This window comes from Seriola aureovittata, chromosome 15 (assembly GCF_021018895.1).
Source record: "Seriola aureovittata isolate HTS-2021-v1 ecotype China chromosome 15, ASM2101889v1, whole genome shotgun sequence".
Taxonomy (NCBI): Eukaryota; Metazoa; Chordata; class Actinopteri; order Carangiformes; family Carangidae; genus Seriola; species Seriola aureovittata.
This window is the reverse complement of record NC_079378.1, coordinates 8,378,845-8,396,163: the sequence shown is the minus strand read 5'-3', so window position 1 is coordinate 8,396,163 and position 17,319 is coordinate 8,378,845. Positions and strand designations below refer to the sequence as shown.

Sequence of the window (17,319 nt, the reverse complement as noted above, 5' to 3'; positions counted from 1 at the left end):
TAACAACAATAATAATTATAATTATAATTATAATAATAATCATCATCATAGTCATAGCCTAATCAATATTATACCCATACCAAACTATTGGCTATATTCTAGCAGCAGGTTGTGCGATTCATTTTATTACTCTGGAAAGCACAAACGGGATCTTCACCCTTCACACAGATTTAATCTCAAGTGAATGATGGATGGAGATATGATCTCGTTAATTCAGAAAAACAAGCAGATTTTTTTCTTACGTAAATCCATTACGCTTCCGTAGTGGCTGGATGACAGGTGAAAAAACATCTTTGGGCTTTTCCTTTAAGTTCTGTGCAGTCTATGGTTCTGTGTAAGGTTTGCTAACGATGCTCCATGATGACTTTAACAGTGGTAACGATGGTTAATTGGTTATCAATTATAGGAGCTTTGCCAATTTTTTTTTGGCATGTTTTGGTGAAAAGTATGATTATATGCTATACACTGTCCACACAAATGAACGAGTTAGATGTGGATGCTACATACGTGAGTTTTAAATTTTAATGTAAAGTTAGCTAATGCTACAATTAGCTAGGTTTTGACATTTTTTTGCTACCGTTAGAAGCCGTTGTAGACACCACTAGACACCGAACTACCCTAAAGTTACTCTCCCGAAATGTTTTAAACTATGTAAAAAATACTCTGCTATGATTAGTATTGTTTATGTTTATGTTTAACATGGTTTCCCCACATAAAACGTTGAAAAAAATGGGGCTGGAAGAACATCTACACTCACTTCCTCATTAAGAAGTTCTGGCTCAGGCCTTGTGCCCCGCCCACCTTGCGCTAGGTAGACAGGTGAAACAACGAAGTGTACCAAGATGGTAAAAGGAGGAAACGTAGGAGAGACTCAGCCACACGTTTGAACCTCAGTCAGACTCAGACTCAGGAGTTTGTTGAAAAGTGAGGAGTTTGTTGTGCACCTAAAAGAGGAGACTAGAAGACGTATCGGAGCGGTAAGCGTAATTGTTTATGTTGTTTGCTAGCTTGGAAATGACAGTGTCTGACACAGTGTTAGTGGCTGTGCTAATGCCAACTCTCGCTCCCTGTACTGACAAGGTGTCTGGTTCATTTTTGTATGTGTATAAAAATGCAATATAATGAAAAATAACTATAAAATAGACATATAACCACATTGAGTAAGAAGCTAGTAGGTTAGCTGCGTCACTTTAAGGCAATGTACCAATACATGAGAGCCACAAACATAAAGCTAACTAAGTTGACTACTTACAAAGGAGCTTAATTAGCTTCCTACAAGTACAGGAGGTGAGAGTTTGATACTTGGTTTTCTTTTTTTATCATTATTATTGTTCATAATAAATTGATATCCAATGTTATTATTAATGGTGATTTTCTGTGTGAATTATCAAAATACCACAAATGTACATCTTATAGATAATAGCCCTTTGATGATAGTAATTCAAATTTAGCCATATCAATTTACAGTTGACTTTTTATTGTTAACTACAGTTGTAGTTTTATATGTTCACAGCTCAGTGTGTTGGATGTGGTCTGGACATGTTTAACAGAAAATACATAAGAAATTCTGATAAATAAGTGACCCATGCAATGTAGCTTAAAGTATAAAGTGCCAAGTGTTTCACAGCTTATGGAATAAGTTGATACCAGAGCCCAACCGATAAATTGGCCGGCTAGTTTTAGCTTATGACAGATGTACTAATATCATCATTCTTTAGATGTTGGCCAATAAGTAAAGAGAAATTGTAATTCAGAAATGCAAAAGATATGTTTAAGTTCATTTAGAAAAAATATTGTAGATTGTCCATCAGAGAGCACTGACAGATTTGGGGGAATTTAAGGAATCCTTATCAAAAATGTTTGTTTCTTACAGCCAATATGCTGCTATAGTATTTTTATATTAAACTCCAAATTGTCAATATTGGCATCAACTAAATCCTGTATCGGTCAAGCTCTAGTTGAACCCTTATAAATACTGGTTCACAGGAGGCAAATGTAATGTGCTAGGCAATTGTTATCAAGCTGTGGTGAAATTTAACTCTCATGTAAAATATCCCGTATGAATCTGTATTCATTGGTTTTATATTCGCAGGTTTTCTACGCATTAGTCCTCCACATATTGCTGATTCTTTTAGTGCTTTCCCAATTGTTTGAAAAGACACCAGTGTGGTCATGATGTGTTTTATCCCTCAAAACTTGGCTTTGTAGATGTGTCCTGTCTTGGCCAATCAATTTTGGCCATCATTTAGAGAAAAGAACTCTCCTCTGTAGATCTGTCCCACAGCGCTCTGCATGTCCCCCTGTGCCTGTTAGACTGTCCTAGCAGCGACCTGTTGACCTGCAGTGGTTGTGAGGGCTGGTGCTGGACTTTTTCTTGTCCTGAGAGGTTATTATGTTCATAGGTTTCAGAGCCATTCTTGCCTGAGTCTATGCTTGAAGACCTGCAACACTGGCTCTTGTCTTGTGAGCAATTCGTACATTCTCTGTTCAAACAGGAGAGGTCCTGCTCAGTCCTCATGTCATGGTTGTTACATGTGTGTTGCTGTCCATCCGAATGGCTGTCAGGTGTGCTGTTTGGGTCTTGGCTTTGAGTGAGGCGATTAGGCTCTGTGTGGTTATTTGAATCGTCTGAACGTTGCTTAGGGTCAGGGCTTTGTTGTTGTGGCTGTGAACAGTGTGTTTGCTCATGAGGATTCTGGGTGTTGTCCTGGTTGTGAGAGGGGTTTTGGTGGTTGTGATTCTCCCAGAAGGCTCTACGGAGCTGCTCTAACTCAGAGAGCAAAGGTAGACCAATGTCCAGGTGCATCATCAGGTTCTCCAGCCACTCCTCAAGCTTTAAAAAAGACGTACTGGAAGAGTGAAAGACAAAGAGTTATAGTAATGATAGGGTGTAGGGCTGAACTGTCTTAGTTTAATTTGTTTGTGTAATGCACTGCTTGGTATGGCATTCACTGTTTGGGTAGGAAACAGTGCGAGAGCCCTGCATAAAATCTAAAAGCTGTGTGTAGCCTACCTACATAAGTGATTATGATGCAGTACACTTTATACTTGTTGCATCAACTATCCAGAGAATGACTTTATGACAGAAGTAGACAAATACAATATTTATATTTGTTTTCCACTGCACTTTAACATTGTCAAGTGATGACATTAGAGAGAGTCAAAATAGACTGACATACCACCAATTATAAACACACCCTATATGTTGCTCTTTAAGTGGTTATGCCATGTGGTTGTTCTGTTAGAAGTGAAAAATTAAAGTGTGTGTTAGAAACAAAATGCTTACTGTGCAATATTTTTACATGTAGCTTATATTTTGCCTTATAGAAATTTAGGTCTGCAGTTGTGCTGGAGTCGTGCAGTCATACCGTTTATCAGCATCCATGTCACAGCAGAGCACAGCCAACGGCAGGAAGGCTGAGGGGCACTGTGGAGGATGGTACTGCTGCAGGAAACCAGCTACATTTAGCCCAAAGTCATTTGTCCGGGGAAGGTAGTCAGGGTCGGCATTCACTCTACCTATTATCTGAAGAGAGGCAGAGAAAGACACTGTACATACTCAGCTTTGAAATTGAATCGCAGATGCTTGATTAATAGAAAAATAAGGATAAAATATGGATAATATAGGTTTGTTTGTTTGACATTTACACAACACTTAAACTCATTAAATACCACATCTTTTGAATTCTTAGAAATCAAATGCATAGTATTTGTAGGTATATTTTACTCTTCCTAGATGCTCTTACCTCACATATCATGATACCAAAGGAAAAGATGTCCACCCGTTCATCATAGGTTTTTCCTGAGAGGCGCAGAGGAAAGTTTAGAAAATGAGAAGCACATCTTTACTGATCCATGCTGGAGATCCATGCAGAATATTAGATCTTAGGGCAATAACAGATCTCCTACACAGTTTCCCCCTTTTTTGCATATTGCACCACACTTATAGTATTAAGGGGAAAGTTGAGGTTAGTGAGCAATGTTCAGAAATTTAAAATTTTTTTAGCCTGAAATCTTGTGTTCTCACCATGGATCATCTCAGGGGCCATCCAGTAGGGGTTTCCAACCACAGTGTACCGCTTCCTGCGGTCATGCCTGCGGAGCTCTGATAATGTCCCCTTCACAGGCCGCTCCATAGAAGATGTTCTACTCTGATTCCTCTCCTCCATCACCAGCCTGGCTAGTCCAAAATCTGCCACCACCACTGACTGGTTCTAATCAAGCAGAGAGAGAGAAGTTAATGTTAAGAACACATGCTCTGTTGTTTTTAGATGGAACACACTGTGAGGTTATGGTGGTCTGTTTTTGTTTAAAAGTGCTGTGTTGCAAAACATTGATAGTTTTTCCCATAAACCTAATGTCTTCTTTGCAGTTTTGTAAAATCCGAGTAGGGAATTCTGGTGCAACCTCACTAACTTCTAAGGTGGGGAAAAGGAAAAAAGTCTGAAGAGGTTAAAACTCCAGTGACACTTGTAAAAATAACAATTTTATTGTCAGACCAATGCATTGAGCCTCTGGCCTTCGTGGGTGAACCTGATGAAGGCCACAAGCTGAAAGGTGTTTTTGAGTTGCTTACTGCTTTTGAAATGGAGATATATATAAAGGTGAATGTGTTGGAACCACTTGTTTACCTCTCTGACCAGGCAGTTGTGTGAGTTTAGATCTCGGTGGATAACATTCATGGAGTGTAGATAGGCCTTTGAAGGAGAGATGTTATATACATTAGCTAAAGTTTTTTTTTTTTTACCAGATTAAGGAATCATTTTTGATTGTAATCTTTTATTTTGAGAATATTGAACAGAATGACTCACCATTCCAGCTGCAATGTCTTTGGCATAGCTCACTCTTATACTCCAGGGAAAGTCTTTGTCCTACAACAAGGAGATTGTGATGGACATGCAGTGTCTATGTCCTCTGACAGAACTCATTAAGGAACATGAAAACCTATCTTGACTTACCATCTTGATGATGGTCTCCCGGAGCGTTCCTCCCTGGATGTATTCAGAGACGAAGTTTATTCGTTTGTCTTTATAAAACAGTCCAATGAACTTCAGAACATTGGGATGGTCCAGACAGCGCATCACCTTCACCTGTAAAAATTCATTGTGCAGTGTGAGTTTAAAGTTTCCCTGCTACTTACATCTTCACACATGTGGCCTTTCCTGCTCTGATGACCACTTACCTCCTTTAAGAAAGTCTTCTGTGTCTCTTCGTCAAAACTTATCAACTCTTTCATCACCATCACCTCCCCTGTCTCCTGATGTGTTACCTTGACAGAAACAAGTTGGCTGGTTAAAATAATTTTGACAAAGAACTGACAACTAGGCGTACGGTTGTTTGAAATGTTTTGAACAGGTTGCACATAAAAAATGAAAGGGACACTGTGATGCAAAAAAAGTAACGGTGGCACCTTGACAGCCTGTCCAAAGCAGCCCTTGCCAAGCACTTCTCCGTGGATTAGGTCTGAAGGTCTGAAGATGCGGTTGGTTCGTTCTCTAGGGTCCACACGAAGAGACTCTGATCGAACCATGTCTCTCTTTTGAGATAAAAGCGACAGTGCTCCAGGGGACAGAGGACACTTATCTATACTACAGCTACGTCTGGGAAAGGAAAGAAAGACTTATGAAGAGAGAAATATGGGAAAACCAAAGTAGGACAGTAGTCAGCACTTACAGGATGTGTCTTGATCGCATTCCTGTGGTTCCTTGGTGCTGAGGTGGTGAGAGGCTCATCCTGATTGGTTCATCTGCTTCCTCCCCTGGACTCGGCTCTTCCTCTACACTTGGGAGTTTGTGGGTTGAATTAAGTTTGGTGCGGGTACAGGGGCCAGGACACCTGATGTTGTCCTGTGGATTGTTTGAGTGCAGGAGGTCATTAGGAGACTGCGGGTTGTGTTCAATGGTCAGCTGCAGTGGTCTGCTTGTGTCCTGGATCACACGGTGTATCTAGAGGAAAGAAGAGCGTGTTGGCTTTTGGTGGTGTGGTTTTTCAGTATTACTTATTAAGAATTTTTTTGTGTATGCGACTTCTTATTTATACTCACAATATTATTGCTAAATCAATAGGTGGATTGAGGCCTACCTCATCTGGGTTTATGTTGCGAACAGGAATGCCGTTGACCTCCAGTACTTGATCACCAGTGTGGACAGAGGACAGCAGGTGTGGGCTGAGGACAGCTGAGTCTAACCTGAGGGAGAGTGAGAATAATTGAATGGGTGGAGGGATGATGGGCTAGGACACGGGGTGCTGGACCAGTTTTTGGGTTTAGTTGAAGGTTAGTGCTAACTAAAAAATTCTCTCTTGTTCATGTCTTCGGAGACTCACTCTGTCACAGTGATGAGAGGACTCTTGTCTGGGCTGAGCTCAGTGGCCACAGTGAGGCCTCTTCTTCCGCCTACATTGGGAGGGAGGGACACCAGTGCCACCATGTGGGGACTCTTGGTGAGTGGAGAATCTGACCTCACAGCTGATACTACACCTCGACAGTTACCACTGCAGAAGAGAAAAAGTAAGGCGATAGGAAAAAAGGACACACATCAGAATCAGAAATCTTCATGACCAGGAATTCTACCTTTACTATTTCTAATGATTACAATTTTAGAGTCTCTTGCAATTACATAAAGCACTTTGCACATTTTACTGTCTGCTTCAAACTTACCAATAGAGTTTCGTATGTTCAACAAGCGTGTAAGTGTCTCCATCTCCGATGAACATATCACAGCTCATACAAGTGAAGCATTCAGGGTGGTACTTCTGCTCTCCAGCAACCTGTTTATTCAGGGAGGCAGTCTGGTAAAACACAATGCAGAGGCCAAGGGAATAATATTGGTTTTAACAATATGATGGGGTCAGATTTGAGGGGACAAATGCTGCTCTGATTTATTAAGAGCTCTGTCTGTACATTCCTGCATCAATGCTTTGTACTGTCAGGATGTTTTCAGAGGATATCCTCTGGTTTGAGAGTTGAAAGGGAAAGAAAAAGCATTTATTTTCACATCAGGGGGGAAAAAGAGGCAAGAACGCTTTGGCTGCATGAATCGTTGTTGTAACATGCAGAGATTTGGTATTTCGTGTAATATTTTATTATGGCCATATACATATTGCCTAATGTACATATTTGTAGTGTGTATGGCCACTTGTTAGTTCGAAAAACTGGTGGTTCTGATTGATCAATAAAACTGCTATTTTTAAAGAAGCCCACTAGCTATCAATCAATTTGCTACTGGCTGAGTTCAAAATGTTTTAGATCGAGTTAGCAGAAAACCAGGAAGGATCATCTACCAAGGTAAAGGTTATTTGGCTCGGGACAAATTGTCCGGTCTTTAACTGTGATGTTGTGACTAATTGAATGGAACGTTACTCAACATGACAAAATAAGACCAGAGGGGAAAAAACTAGGCAGGAAATGAGGTTTTCCTCTTATGTACAATGAGGTTAGTAGCCTGCACAGATAGAAACCCTTACACTGGTAAGGCTTTTACTACGTCATTAAGTTACAATATTCCCTTAAAACATCAAATTGATAGTATAATCAAAATAATACACATTGAATTTGTTGTTTTTATTGCTTTGTAGTACAAGGCTTAAATGTATTAAGCATTTTAATGGCTTAAAAAGTGATTATCTTGTCACCATAATGAGGCCTGTTGTGATGGTATCCTTGCAGCCGTGGCAGTGCTCTCCGTAACGGCCCCAGTAGTGCTTCTTACAGTAGAGCTGTCCCTCTCTTTCATAGTACCAGTGAGAAAGGATACAGCCACATTCACAACACCTAAAGAGAAGAGGGAAGCAGGGAAGAGAGGGAGCGGGACGGTGAAAGCAAATCAACGAGATGGCAGAAAGAGGAAATGAGAAAAAGTAGATTTAGATGTAAAGAGCTGTATAGACAATATATTCGTCAGTGGTGTGTTCGAGGAAAGTAACATGAGCATCATCAGTGATGGAACACATGAGACTTGAGGAAAGTCGACCTGTCAGATCATCTCACACAGGATCAGGTAGAACACTTTCAGGTCAGCTGGACTTAGTGTCTTGAGTTTGGCCTATTTTTAACACACAGTATACTTTGTCACCGATACACAGCTCCCTTACTCTCGCCACAAGTTTGACCCTGTTTGTGTTGACTGACAATGTGATGCTTCTGTTAGTCACAAAGTTGAGGTTCAAGCTGCTGCCGTTATTCCAGCACACACCTGGAGGAAATACAGTCAACATTACTGCAGGCATGGTGTTTTAAATGATGCATTACAGATCTCAAATGGCTAATGTCACTGTGGCGATCATTAGGCTGAGAGTCAAGTTAATATTGCCTCTTGCAAAAGAAGTAATCATGCTGGGTCACCGGCCAGTCACATGTTTTCACAGAAACGGTGCTACTTAATGTTAGCTTCCCATGGGCACACCCACTCAATGATTGCAAGAGAGAACGAAACAAAGTTCAGACATTACAACATTTACCACTTAAAAACCCCACTCTTCCTTAAATGCATATTCACATTCAGTCATTTAAAATCTGAAAACAGAAACTTTCAGTGACATCCCATCTAAAACTGGATGTACAATAATACCTATGTACAATAGAAACCTGCTTTCTTATCTCTCCAACACTACAGCCAGAGTGGGAGGTGACTTCCTGGACAGAGTACAGCTCCATGTTTCCTCTCTCCCAGCCTCCACTGTAAATGCCATGCTGCTCTTACAATAGAGAATGAAAAGGTTGCCTTACTATTGAGAATTAAGTTAGGGAGGGAAAGAATCAACTGTCCTCCAATGTGAGCAACACTTAATGACATCATTTAATTGATCAATCAACATGTTATCAATCAAGCTTTTCTTGATTACATTATAGGAAACTTGTTAAATGTGTCAATCAGTCATTACTGTGGTGATTGTGCATAGTGCTTGCCAGTATTTCAAATGGTAGAAATTGCAGATGCCTCACTTTGTATGTCATTTGTTAACAGAGCGCAGCAGTATGATTATCTGTGATCATTACTTGGTAGATACCATTGCTGGGATAATGAGCTTTAGGTTCACTTCAGCTCATATTCAGTAGAGTAAATACAGTCACTCAGGAATCTCTAGTCTTAATAGATGCAGGGAATATAGTGCACTGCAGGAAATACTGTTACAGATCTGTTAGACCTGCCTCTCTTTTGTCACTGAGGAAATAATTAAGTAATAAAACCATCAGACAGCTGCCAGATTATTTTTGACCTCCTGTCTTTGTTATTGTGCTGCTGGCGACGGATGTGGGACCTTTCCGCTTCACATCTGCGATCCTGCTTCAACATCTGGTAGTGAGAAAACCCTAGAATCAGCACAGGCATACATCCAGAGAATTTATCCTCTCTCTGTTTCCTACTGCCACTTCTCCAACTGAAAGTATTCCCCTCCCTCTGGCTCGTGCTGCATCTTACTCTGATCTTTAGCCATTCATAAATCTCCTCTCTGTACTAAGATTTGTCCCTGTGACAGTGGAGCTTCGGATACAGTAGCACCTGTGTGTACATAAAACAAAGATGTCCTGATGTCAGGACATTAAGATGGCAGATGTTAAGAATCTAATGACGTATTCTCCTGCCATGGTTTCCTCCCTGTTCTGTCTGTGTCGCCTAGCTAGACTTCCTTTAAAAAAAAAAAACTACTGTTTTTTAAAGGAAAACATTGAAGGAAACATTTGTTTCTGATCCATTTGTATTGTGTTGGGTGTTACAGGAATATTGTCTCTCTGGTGTTACATATGTGGTATAAGTCTGGCCATTTGAGTTTATTCTGTATTTAAGTTTTTTAATATAGATCTCAGGAGTAGTTTTTGGCGGGGTTAAACATACAGGGATTAAAATAAACAAACAGAAAATAAGAGTAGAGATTACAAAAGATTGTTCTGTTGGCTGCTTCAATACCTGACAAGGCAATGACGATGCCTGTTGTTATGATTTCATAAGCTACTCATACACATACTAATAGTGGATGTGAAAGTAGAGAGACTATTGAAGCAGGGGTTGCTCATGCATCTGTTTGTCACAGCAGGAAGTATCGCAGATGTCTAGCTACAGTTTTTAGATTCTCTTCACTAACTTTCCCTCCCTCTTTCTCTCCTTTCTCGCACTTGCACACATACATCTCACCAGTTAACAACAGTGGCTCTTACCGTCCTTTCATTCCTCTCCGAAACCTCTGGTCCCGCCGTGACATTCTCACCAATAGACAGCTTTCACTCAGAAACAATCCACCCGGTTGAGAAAGGAGCTCATTAGCTGCATGTGTTCATGAGCGGATCATACATGTGATCCGTGGTGAGCGTTGGCAGGCGTTGTCGCTTAAGTTTTTTTTTACTCTCTCGCTCTCTCTCTCTCTCTCTCTCTCTCTCTCTCTCTCTCTCTCTCTCTCTCTCTCTCTCTCCATGCACTCAGATGCTTCCTGTGTATATGAGTTCCCCCTCTGATGTGCAGAGAAGCTGTGTGAGAAAAAACTCTGACCCACTGACACCAGCTGCCCAGTCTCCCTCTGTCGGCTGCAGAGAAACAGACCTATCCCAGTCAAGAAGTTCTGCTCCACCCTCCCCTCCTGCTCCTTCCAGTATGTAGACCTCTGCAAGATACAGTTACACTCTTCTGCAGAGTTTACAAAGTCCACAAAGGGCTGGAGAGTTAAGCTTACAGACTCTTAAATGTGAACCTACATGAGTGTTAGTATCAGTTAATACAGGTCTGTGTTTTTCTCAGAAGTGTTGTGAGAGTGTTAGCGAGTCTGTGTGTTTTGAACCGAGCTCTGTTCCCATCAGCACAGGCGTAATCTCTTTATGAATGCCCCAATTACTGCACTGTCCTGATCCTACAGTAAAGCACCCTATTCATCACACACAACAAACAAAGAGGGAGAACTTAGCACAAGAAAGGGGAACAGCTAAGAATCATAAGAAATAAACTATTGATACTGTTCAGTATGAAGTTTAGATACCCACAGATTATCCATGTGAGTGCGGCTCTGCTTGAAGCTACACAGAGACACCATAAGAAAGTCAATTGGCAGCACTTTACATTGGTTATAGGGTAACCATTTTTATTTCAAATGGCATCTTCTATAATTAGTCCAGCTGGTCAATTTATAGCATTCAGACTGTAATTCATGATGTGGTTGACCTTGTCAGCAAATGAATTTATGTACTGCACCGTGCAGGTCCTACAAACTGATAGACAGAAACAGGTGTTTGTGGCACGGGCGTGCGTGTAACATCCCAACAACAACATCTATAGATATATGTGCGTATTTTGTTGCGTTGAGACTCAATTGTGTTCGATTTTATTGTACGTCTTCTTCGGTTTAGTTTTCCTTCTCTGGCTGCATCTCTGCTGTAGACTACATACTCGACATGATGCTGTGTGGTGTTGTGAAGCAGTATAATCCGCTGTAATGTGTACTTGGTCAGTATTTGGTTAGTTTCAAAATGAGATACATTCAGACAATGCTTGTCTGCTGCTCTTACTCTTTTTGCCACACAGTGGTTTGTTATTTCCTTTTTCTCTTTTCTGCCTACCCTGTGGTTATTAGAACTACAAGAGATAAACACATTGAAAACTAACTTCACCTCTGAATGTGCAGCTTCTTCCTATTACCTTGTGCCATAAATCCTCCTTTCTGTTTCACATTTTATGCATGTGCAATATATTCAGCTTTAAAATAACAATTGCCTGAAACAGCTGTCATTGGTCATTTCTTTATTTTAGAGAGCATTGTCAGAAAGTGTACATTAGTGCACAGTTTTCTTCATAGGCCACATAAAAACCACAGCTGTTAAAAACACATGTTGAGCTAAACGATAGAGACACAAATGTGAGCTCAACTGCAAGATGAGATTCAGTTACACTTTTTCTATCCTAATGATATCACAGACTACAGTGTGATTCAGCACACATTCAAGGACAATGTAGAAAACAAAGCACTTATATTTACCATAGTAATACATAACTCACACACACACACACACAAATGAAATAACTCAAATATTCAATACTATATTAATTCACTTGAATTCGTAAAATGAGACTAAATAAAGAACTCAGCCTTTTCTGCCTTTTCTCTGCATAATTTAAAACGACTAGTAAACGTGAACAGTTGTCCAACAGTGTTAAAAGGAGGTAAATCAAAAAAAGAAAAACACAGTAATCAACGCTCCTCAGATGTCATTTAAATGCATCGTGTATTCAGCTCATATTACCTCACATGTAGTTTTAATGCTTTCCGTAACAGCAAATGTAAAAGTCAAATCTAAGCCACATCAGAATATCATAACAAATACATCATTCTAATAGTGAAAAAAATATGCATGTTAATCAAAATTTTACATGAATACCAATTAGTGTTATGTAGCTATACAACAGTGCCTTAAGTGTTGTGAATGGAGAGGAAGATTTCACAAGTGTTAACAGCCGAGGACCTTCAGCCTCCACATTTGTTGATACTGCGGAGGCCTGAGCAGAGCTAAAATGAACACAGACTGCTTTTCAGGGATTCAGATAATGGCTGCTCAAACCACCACCATGAAAAATTCCACTAAGAATCCCTTTTGTTCACAGTTCCCCAAAATAGCAGCCGTCTGTTTCTCTCTGTACACATTGCTGGACAGACTAGAGCCAAGAGTTTGCACTTTGGTGTAAAAGCGAAAAACAGTGAATTAATGCAACAAACATTACACTCTATGAGCTAAAGAAAATCCAGTCTAACTGGATAAAAATGTGGCCTTGGAGAATATTTAAAAAACAAAACAAAAAAAACAAAAAAAACCTTGTGTCAGCATGCAGACAGGTCTGAAGGAGCTGCCCTGAGGGAGTCCTTGGTCTTCACACAGAGGATTTATGGTGATACTTACACAGGAACACAAATGATGTTCAACACAACAACAATAAGCAAAAACTGTATTATAAGACTGCTTGGTCATATAATTGAAAAGAAATCTTTTATTTCAGTGGTTCTCAGCCTGGTGGTCAGGATCACCAGAGAGTCACAAGGTGATTCAATGGAAAAAAATGACTATTATAACAAATGTTTCCCCTGCTTTAACTTGTGCTTCTTCGTGTGAAATGATGTGTATTTTTAATTCTTTGACCATCACTGATTTATCCAACAAAGAAAATGACAAGTACACATTTCACCTGCAGCAGAAGCATCACCTTGTCTTAAGGAATCACGTCTCTAACAGGTTGAGAACCACTGCTCTTTTTGAAAGAGACCCTCGTATAAAAAATCTAAGCAAAAGTAAAAGTAACGTGGAATGTGTTGAAGCTTTAGCTTCTATGGCAGTTTAGACATTTACAATCTGGAATCATGCAGTAGCACCACTTGTTTTAATGAGGTCACTTCCTGTCTGTTGGTCTCTCACTTCCTCCTTCGGCCACAGTATTTGCCCTGACAGCCAGCACCTAATTACCAGAACCAGAAAATTAGACTTTGACACAGCATATATTGTATGGATGAAAATCACACTGTAAACATGTTAAACTAGTTCAACATGAAAACCTCACCTTTCCTTACTAGATTAAAATCTGATTTGACTGAAGAAATAGTTTAAAGTTGTGATGTAATGTAAAATAATAAACGTAACAGTAACGTTTATGTAACAGTAAACGTAAGATATTAAGTTCAGTCAACAAAAGTTCAGTTACACTTAAGGCGAATAAGAACTATAGTCAGAAGAACTTCGCCTTGACACTATCTCAGTTGAAAGGGTCAGGTTTCATTTGCCACACGTTCACGTAGTTCCTGTATTTGCGGCTGTAACACTTATGTGGCAAGTCTAAAACATACTAGTTCTGTGGAAACTATTTTTCTGAGAAGTAGTGGATTTTATACAAGAAGCTTCCCCTAAGGGGTTTGTTGAATTCCAAGTGTTCAGGCATCATTTCTAAAATATATAGTTTCATCATAGTCAGGGTCAGAGGAAATAACCAAATATATAAAATGTTGTCATCATATGACTTTTCTTTAAACCAGAAGGAGGGAGACTTTATTGAGAATTATAATCCCCAAGCAGTGCAGTTTGGGAAGTGTTCTCATATGCTAGATATGTGTATTTGTAAACTTAATCTAATGAGTTTAGTTAATGCCGAGCAGAACTGACTTAAAGTCAGAAACCCCCACAGTTGTATTGATTGAGTTTTGAAATGCCTCTGAATGAGGAAATTTTTAGTTTACTGGATTTCTCAAAATGTGAGTACAATGTCTTACAGTGTATAGATACAGCTTACTGTAAAGCAATACAATGTGTATGATATTTACCTCTGTAGCCCCCAGCTCCCAGTAAGGCCTGCATGGCTGCATATTTGGCTGCCTTCTGTGCCTTGGCTGTATAGGACAAGAAAGTAAAATAATTAAAGGTTATAAAAGCAAACACAACTTAATTTTCCCAAAACATTTTTCAAAATTATCACCCTTTTTGATTTTATTTGTTTGACTGACAAGATAATTTCAAGACATAAGAAATTCAGAGGTCAAAAATTCTCTGCTTTGTTCTTAAGATTAAAGAGCCTCTAAACTCATTATGCAGAGACAGTCAGTCAAGGTTTGAATGCCACAGCCTATCTGAGTGTTGTTGCTGACCATGTGCATGCCTTTATGGCCACAGTTTACCATCCTCTAACATCTTGTGGAATCCATGCCACGAAGAATTAATGCCGTTTTGAGACAAAGGGAGACCCTACCCAGTATTAACATTTTGTTCCAAAGTGTTTGGTGAGTGTATGTGTGTTATAAGTAATTAGAGCATGCTTTTCCCAGAGGACACAGTGAAGTTTCTTACATTTTTGCCCAGCCCCCGTGTATCCTAGAGAACAATAACAGGAAAGAGAAACTCATGATAAACAACTGATAATCTTTACAATGGTCTCATGTATGCTGTTTGTTATTTCAGCAATGACACACATGAAAATATGCCAAACGTGACGCAGTGTTTGTGTTTTACCTGGATAGCCTCCTCCAGCTGTCCCACCAAAGCCAGGGCCAACGCCCCCTGCTGGAACAGTGGATACATTACAGTCTGCATTACAATGCCAGTTATCTGTGACTGACCAGCAGGCAGAAAAGGTATTTACTGTGCAGTGTGAATTTTGTGATTGCATGTATTTTCAAATCTTAAAATTGCAAGCTAGTATACTCTGTGATTACTGTTCTGTATTTATTCAGTGCTTCATTTAAACTGACCTGGTAAGCTGCCCGCTCCCACTCCTTGGCCTGTTCCTGCAGGACCTCCTGCTCCTCCTAAACCTCCTGCTACACTGCCTGAACAGGTGGGCGCAAACATTTAGAAACTGGTCAAGCACTTAAAAACCATTGACGATAAGAAGCTTTGGTAGTTAAAAGTTTTCATTTTTGATACACTTATATAACATTTTACATAATTTTACAAAAGTAACAGTAGATTGTATAGTATGTGCTCTGCTGCACCTGAAGTAAAAAATTGAATGACTGTAATTTGATGCCTCTTCATATTTTAATTATTGTAATGTGTTGTAAGTATTTCTTATTTTCTTTTCTTCTTCATTTTTTCTTTATAAACTAGAAACTCACCTGTGGCACCTCCTGTTCCTGCCCCAGGAAGCCCTCCTACTCCACCACCTGAGGAACACAGGTGTGGTTGAGGTATATTAGATTACATAAAATAGGATTCTGGCTTATTGTATTTAGTCTCATCAATTGTGTAATATGGAAAAGTCAAATAGTTTTATGATTTTATTGGTAATATAAAATTTCATATTCTTCACAGGGCAGCACTGGCCTGGCCTTTGAAGCCAATGCAGATTCCTAGGATAGTTAGTTACTTGTTGCCCTCTGTTGGTCAGCTACAGAACAACTCCATTAGATTCTTAATAACTGGTCCAATAACTGTTTTTTAGGGTATGAAAAGACTGCATAGTAATGCTTTTTTTTGTTTTTTGTGCAGCATCACCAAGGTTCTCAGCTACACGAAGACTTTATGACCATAAATAACACAGATAATAAGAGGATAAATGCATTTTATGGGCTCCCACTTATTGCTGTTCACACCTTGTGATTCATTTCCTGTTGTTCTGAAGCACAGCGTACTCTTATGAATGACATAATGATTGTATGGTTAGAGTGAGCAACTCAGACTTTTAGTGTTGGCCATCTTAAAACTATCAAGCTATTTGAACAAATAGAGTCATTTAATTACATTGGTTCTTTCAGTTTCTCCTTGACATAACTCACAGTAATGTTGTGGTCTGTTATGTAAGAAGTGGTCTCTTAGCAGTGCTAGGGCCAATATCCAGCAACAATATGAAGTTGGTGCACTGCTGGTATTAGTGATTAGCAAAATCTTTTAATTAGATATTAATATGTAACAAAAAGTATTTTACCTGGTCCATAGCCAGTTCCACCCAATGACGAGCCATAACCCGATTTAGCGGGCTTCCTTGTTCCGAGTGCTTGGCCACCAGGTCCATATCCACCAGCCCCACCAGGTCTAAAGCCACCTGGGCCAGTCCCAGCACCTCCTGGGCCATAACCACCAGGTCCAACACCTCCTGGGCCATAACCACCAGGTCCAGCACCCCCAGTTCCACCTGGACCATATCCTCCTGGGCCATAGCCTCCAGGTCCAGCACCTCCTGGGCCATAACCACCAGGTCCAGCACCCCCAGTTCCACCTGGGCCGTATCCTCCGGGGCCATAACCACCAGGTCCAGCACCCCCAGTTCCACCTGGGCCGTATCCTCCGGGGCCATAGCCTCCAGGTCCAGCTCCAACTCCACCAGGACCAGCTCCTGCACCTCCTCCTAATGCTCCTGCTGGGAAACATCACAACTATATTAATACATACGCTACAAAGAACTACACTCAGTTGACAGCTTATTGGGTAGCTAAAACTAACATACCAACCATCCTCATTAATTTGAATAAGTTGCACCAAATAATAATAATAATACCACCTACTATTAATGGTGTGTGATCTTATGTAACTAGGGGTTATGTGAACCCTATCTTTTAGTTGCCATGGCAAGATCTCTCTTCTAAAAAAAATTTAAATTCAAAACACTTAATTTGTCCCCGAGGGGCAATTTGCAGAGGCACATAGAGTAGCACAGTCACAACAGCACAATACAGGTAATTAAAATAATAGTAGTATATATTATGGTACTGATATGATAATACTAATAATGTAATATATGTATATATATATGTAAGAATGTATCTCAAATTAATCTCAAATAAAAATAAAATAAATATTTACTGTCCCCAATCGTAACCCAAACCTCACCTGATCCATACCCTGCTCCTCCATAACCTGGAAAAAAAAGATGG

At 39.9% G+C, this 17,319-nt stretch overlaps 1 protein-coding gene and 2 long non-coding RNA genes across 6 annotated transcripts; 1 reads left to right on the top strand and 2 right to left on the bottom strand.

The window, feature by feature from the left end:
* The first annotated feature begins 93 nt into the window (after positions 1–93).
* On the top strand, positions 94–16,506 carry LOC130182266 (uncharacterized). 4 transcript variants are annotated; one of them, XR_008829698.1, is made up of 6 exons: positions 94–977; positions 10,416–10,581; positions 14,968–15,081; positions 15,181–15,284; positions 15,557–15,636; positions 15,938–16,016. It is a non-coding gene; the product is annotated as an uncharacterized LOC130182266 (long non-coding RNA). The 4 variants fall into 4 exon arrangements; XR_008829699.1 differs by lacking the exon at positions 10,416–10,581 and having other exon boundaries at positions 97–977; XR_008829700.1 differs by lacking the exons at positions 94–977; positions 15,938–16,016 and adding an exon at positions 16,422–16,506 and having other exon boundaries at positions 10,493–10,581; positions 15,557–15,625.
* On the bottom strand, positions 1,457–10,292 carry LOC130182264 (LIM domain kinase 1-like). Its single transcript, XM_056397047.1, has 15 exons — positions 10,154–10,292; positions 7,633–7,771; positions 6,659–6,768; positions 6,325–6,492; positions 6,082–6,187; positions 5,674–5,945; positions 5,411–5,600; positions 5,183–5,269; positions 4,959–5,090; positions 4,812–4,871; positions 4,632–4,697; positions 4,028–4,214; positions 3,747–3,802; positions 3,369–3,526; positions 1,457–2,849 (listed from the first exon to the last, which is right to left on the bottom strand). The coding sequence occupies exons 1-15, from the start codon at positions 10,195–10,197 to the stop codon at positions 2,246–2,248; spliced, it is 2,379 nt and encodes a 792-aa protein (XP_056253022.1). The 5' UTR covers positions 10,198–10,292; the 3' UTR covers positions 1,457–2,245.
* LOC130182267 (uncharacterized) lies at positions 11,706–14,975 on the bottom strand. The gene is made up of 4 exons (XR_008829701.1): positions 14,960–14,975; positions 14,798–14,821; positions 14,278–14,343; positions 11,706–13,421 (listed from the first exon to the last, which is right to left on the bottom strand). It is a non-coding gene; the product is annotated as an uncharacterized LOC130182267 (long non-coding RNA).
* Positions 16,507–17,319: the final 813 nt, after the last annotated feature.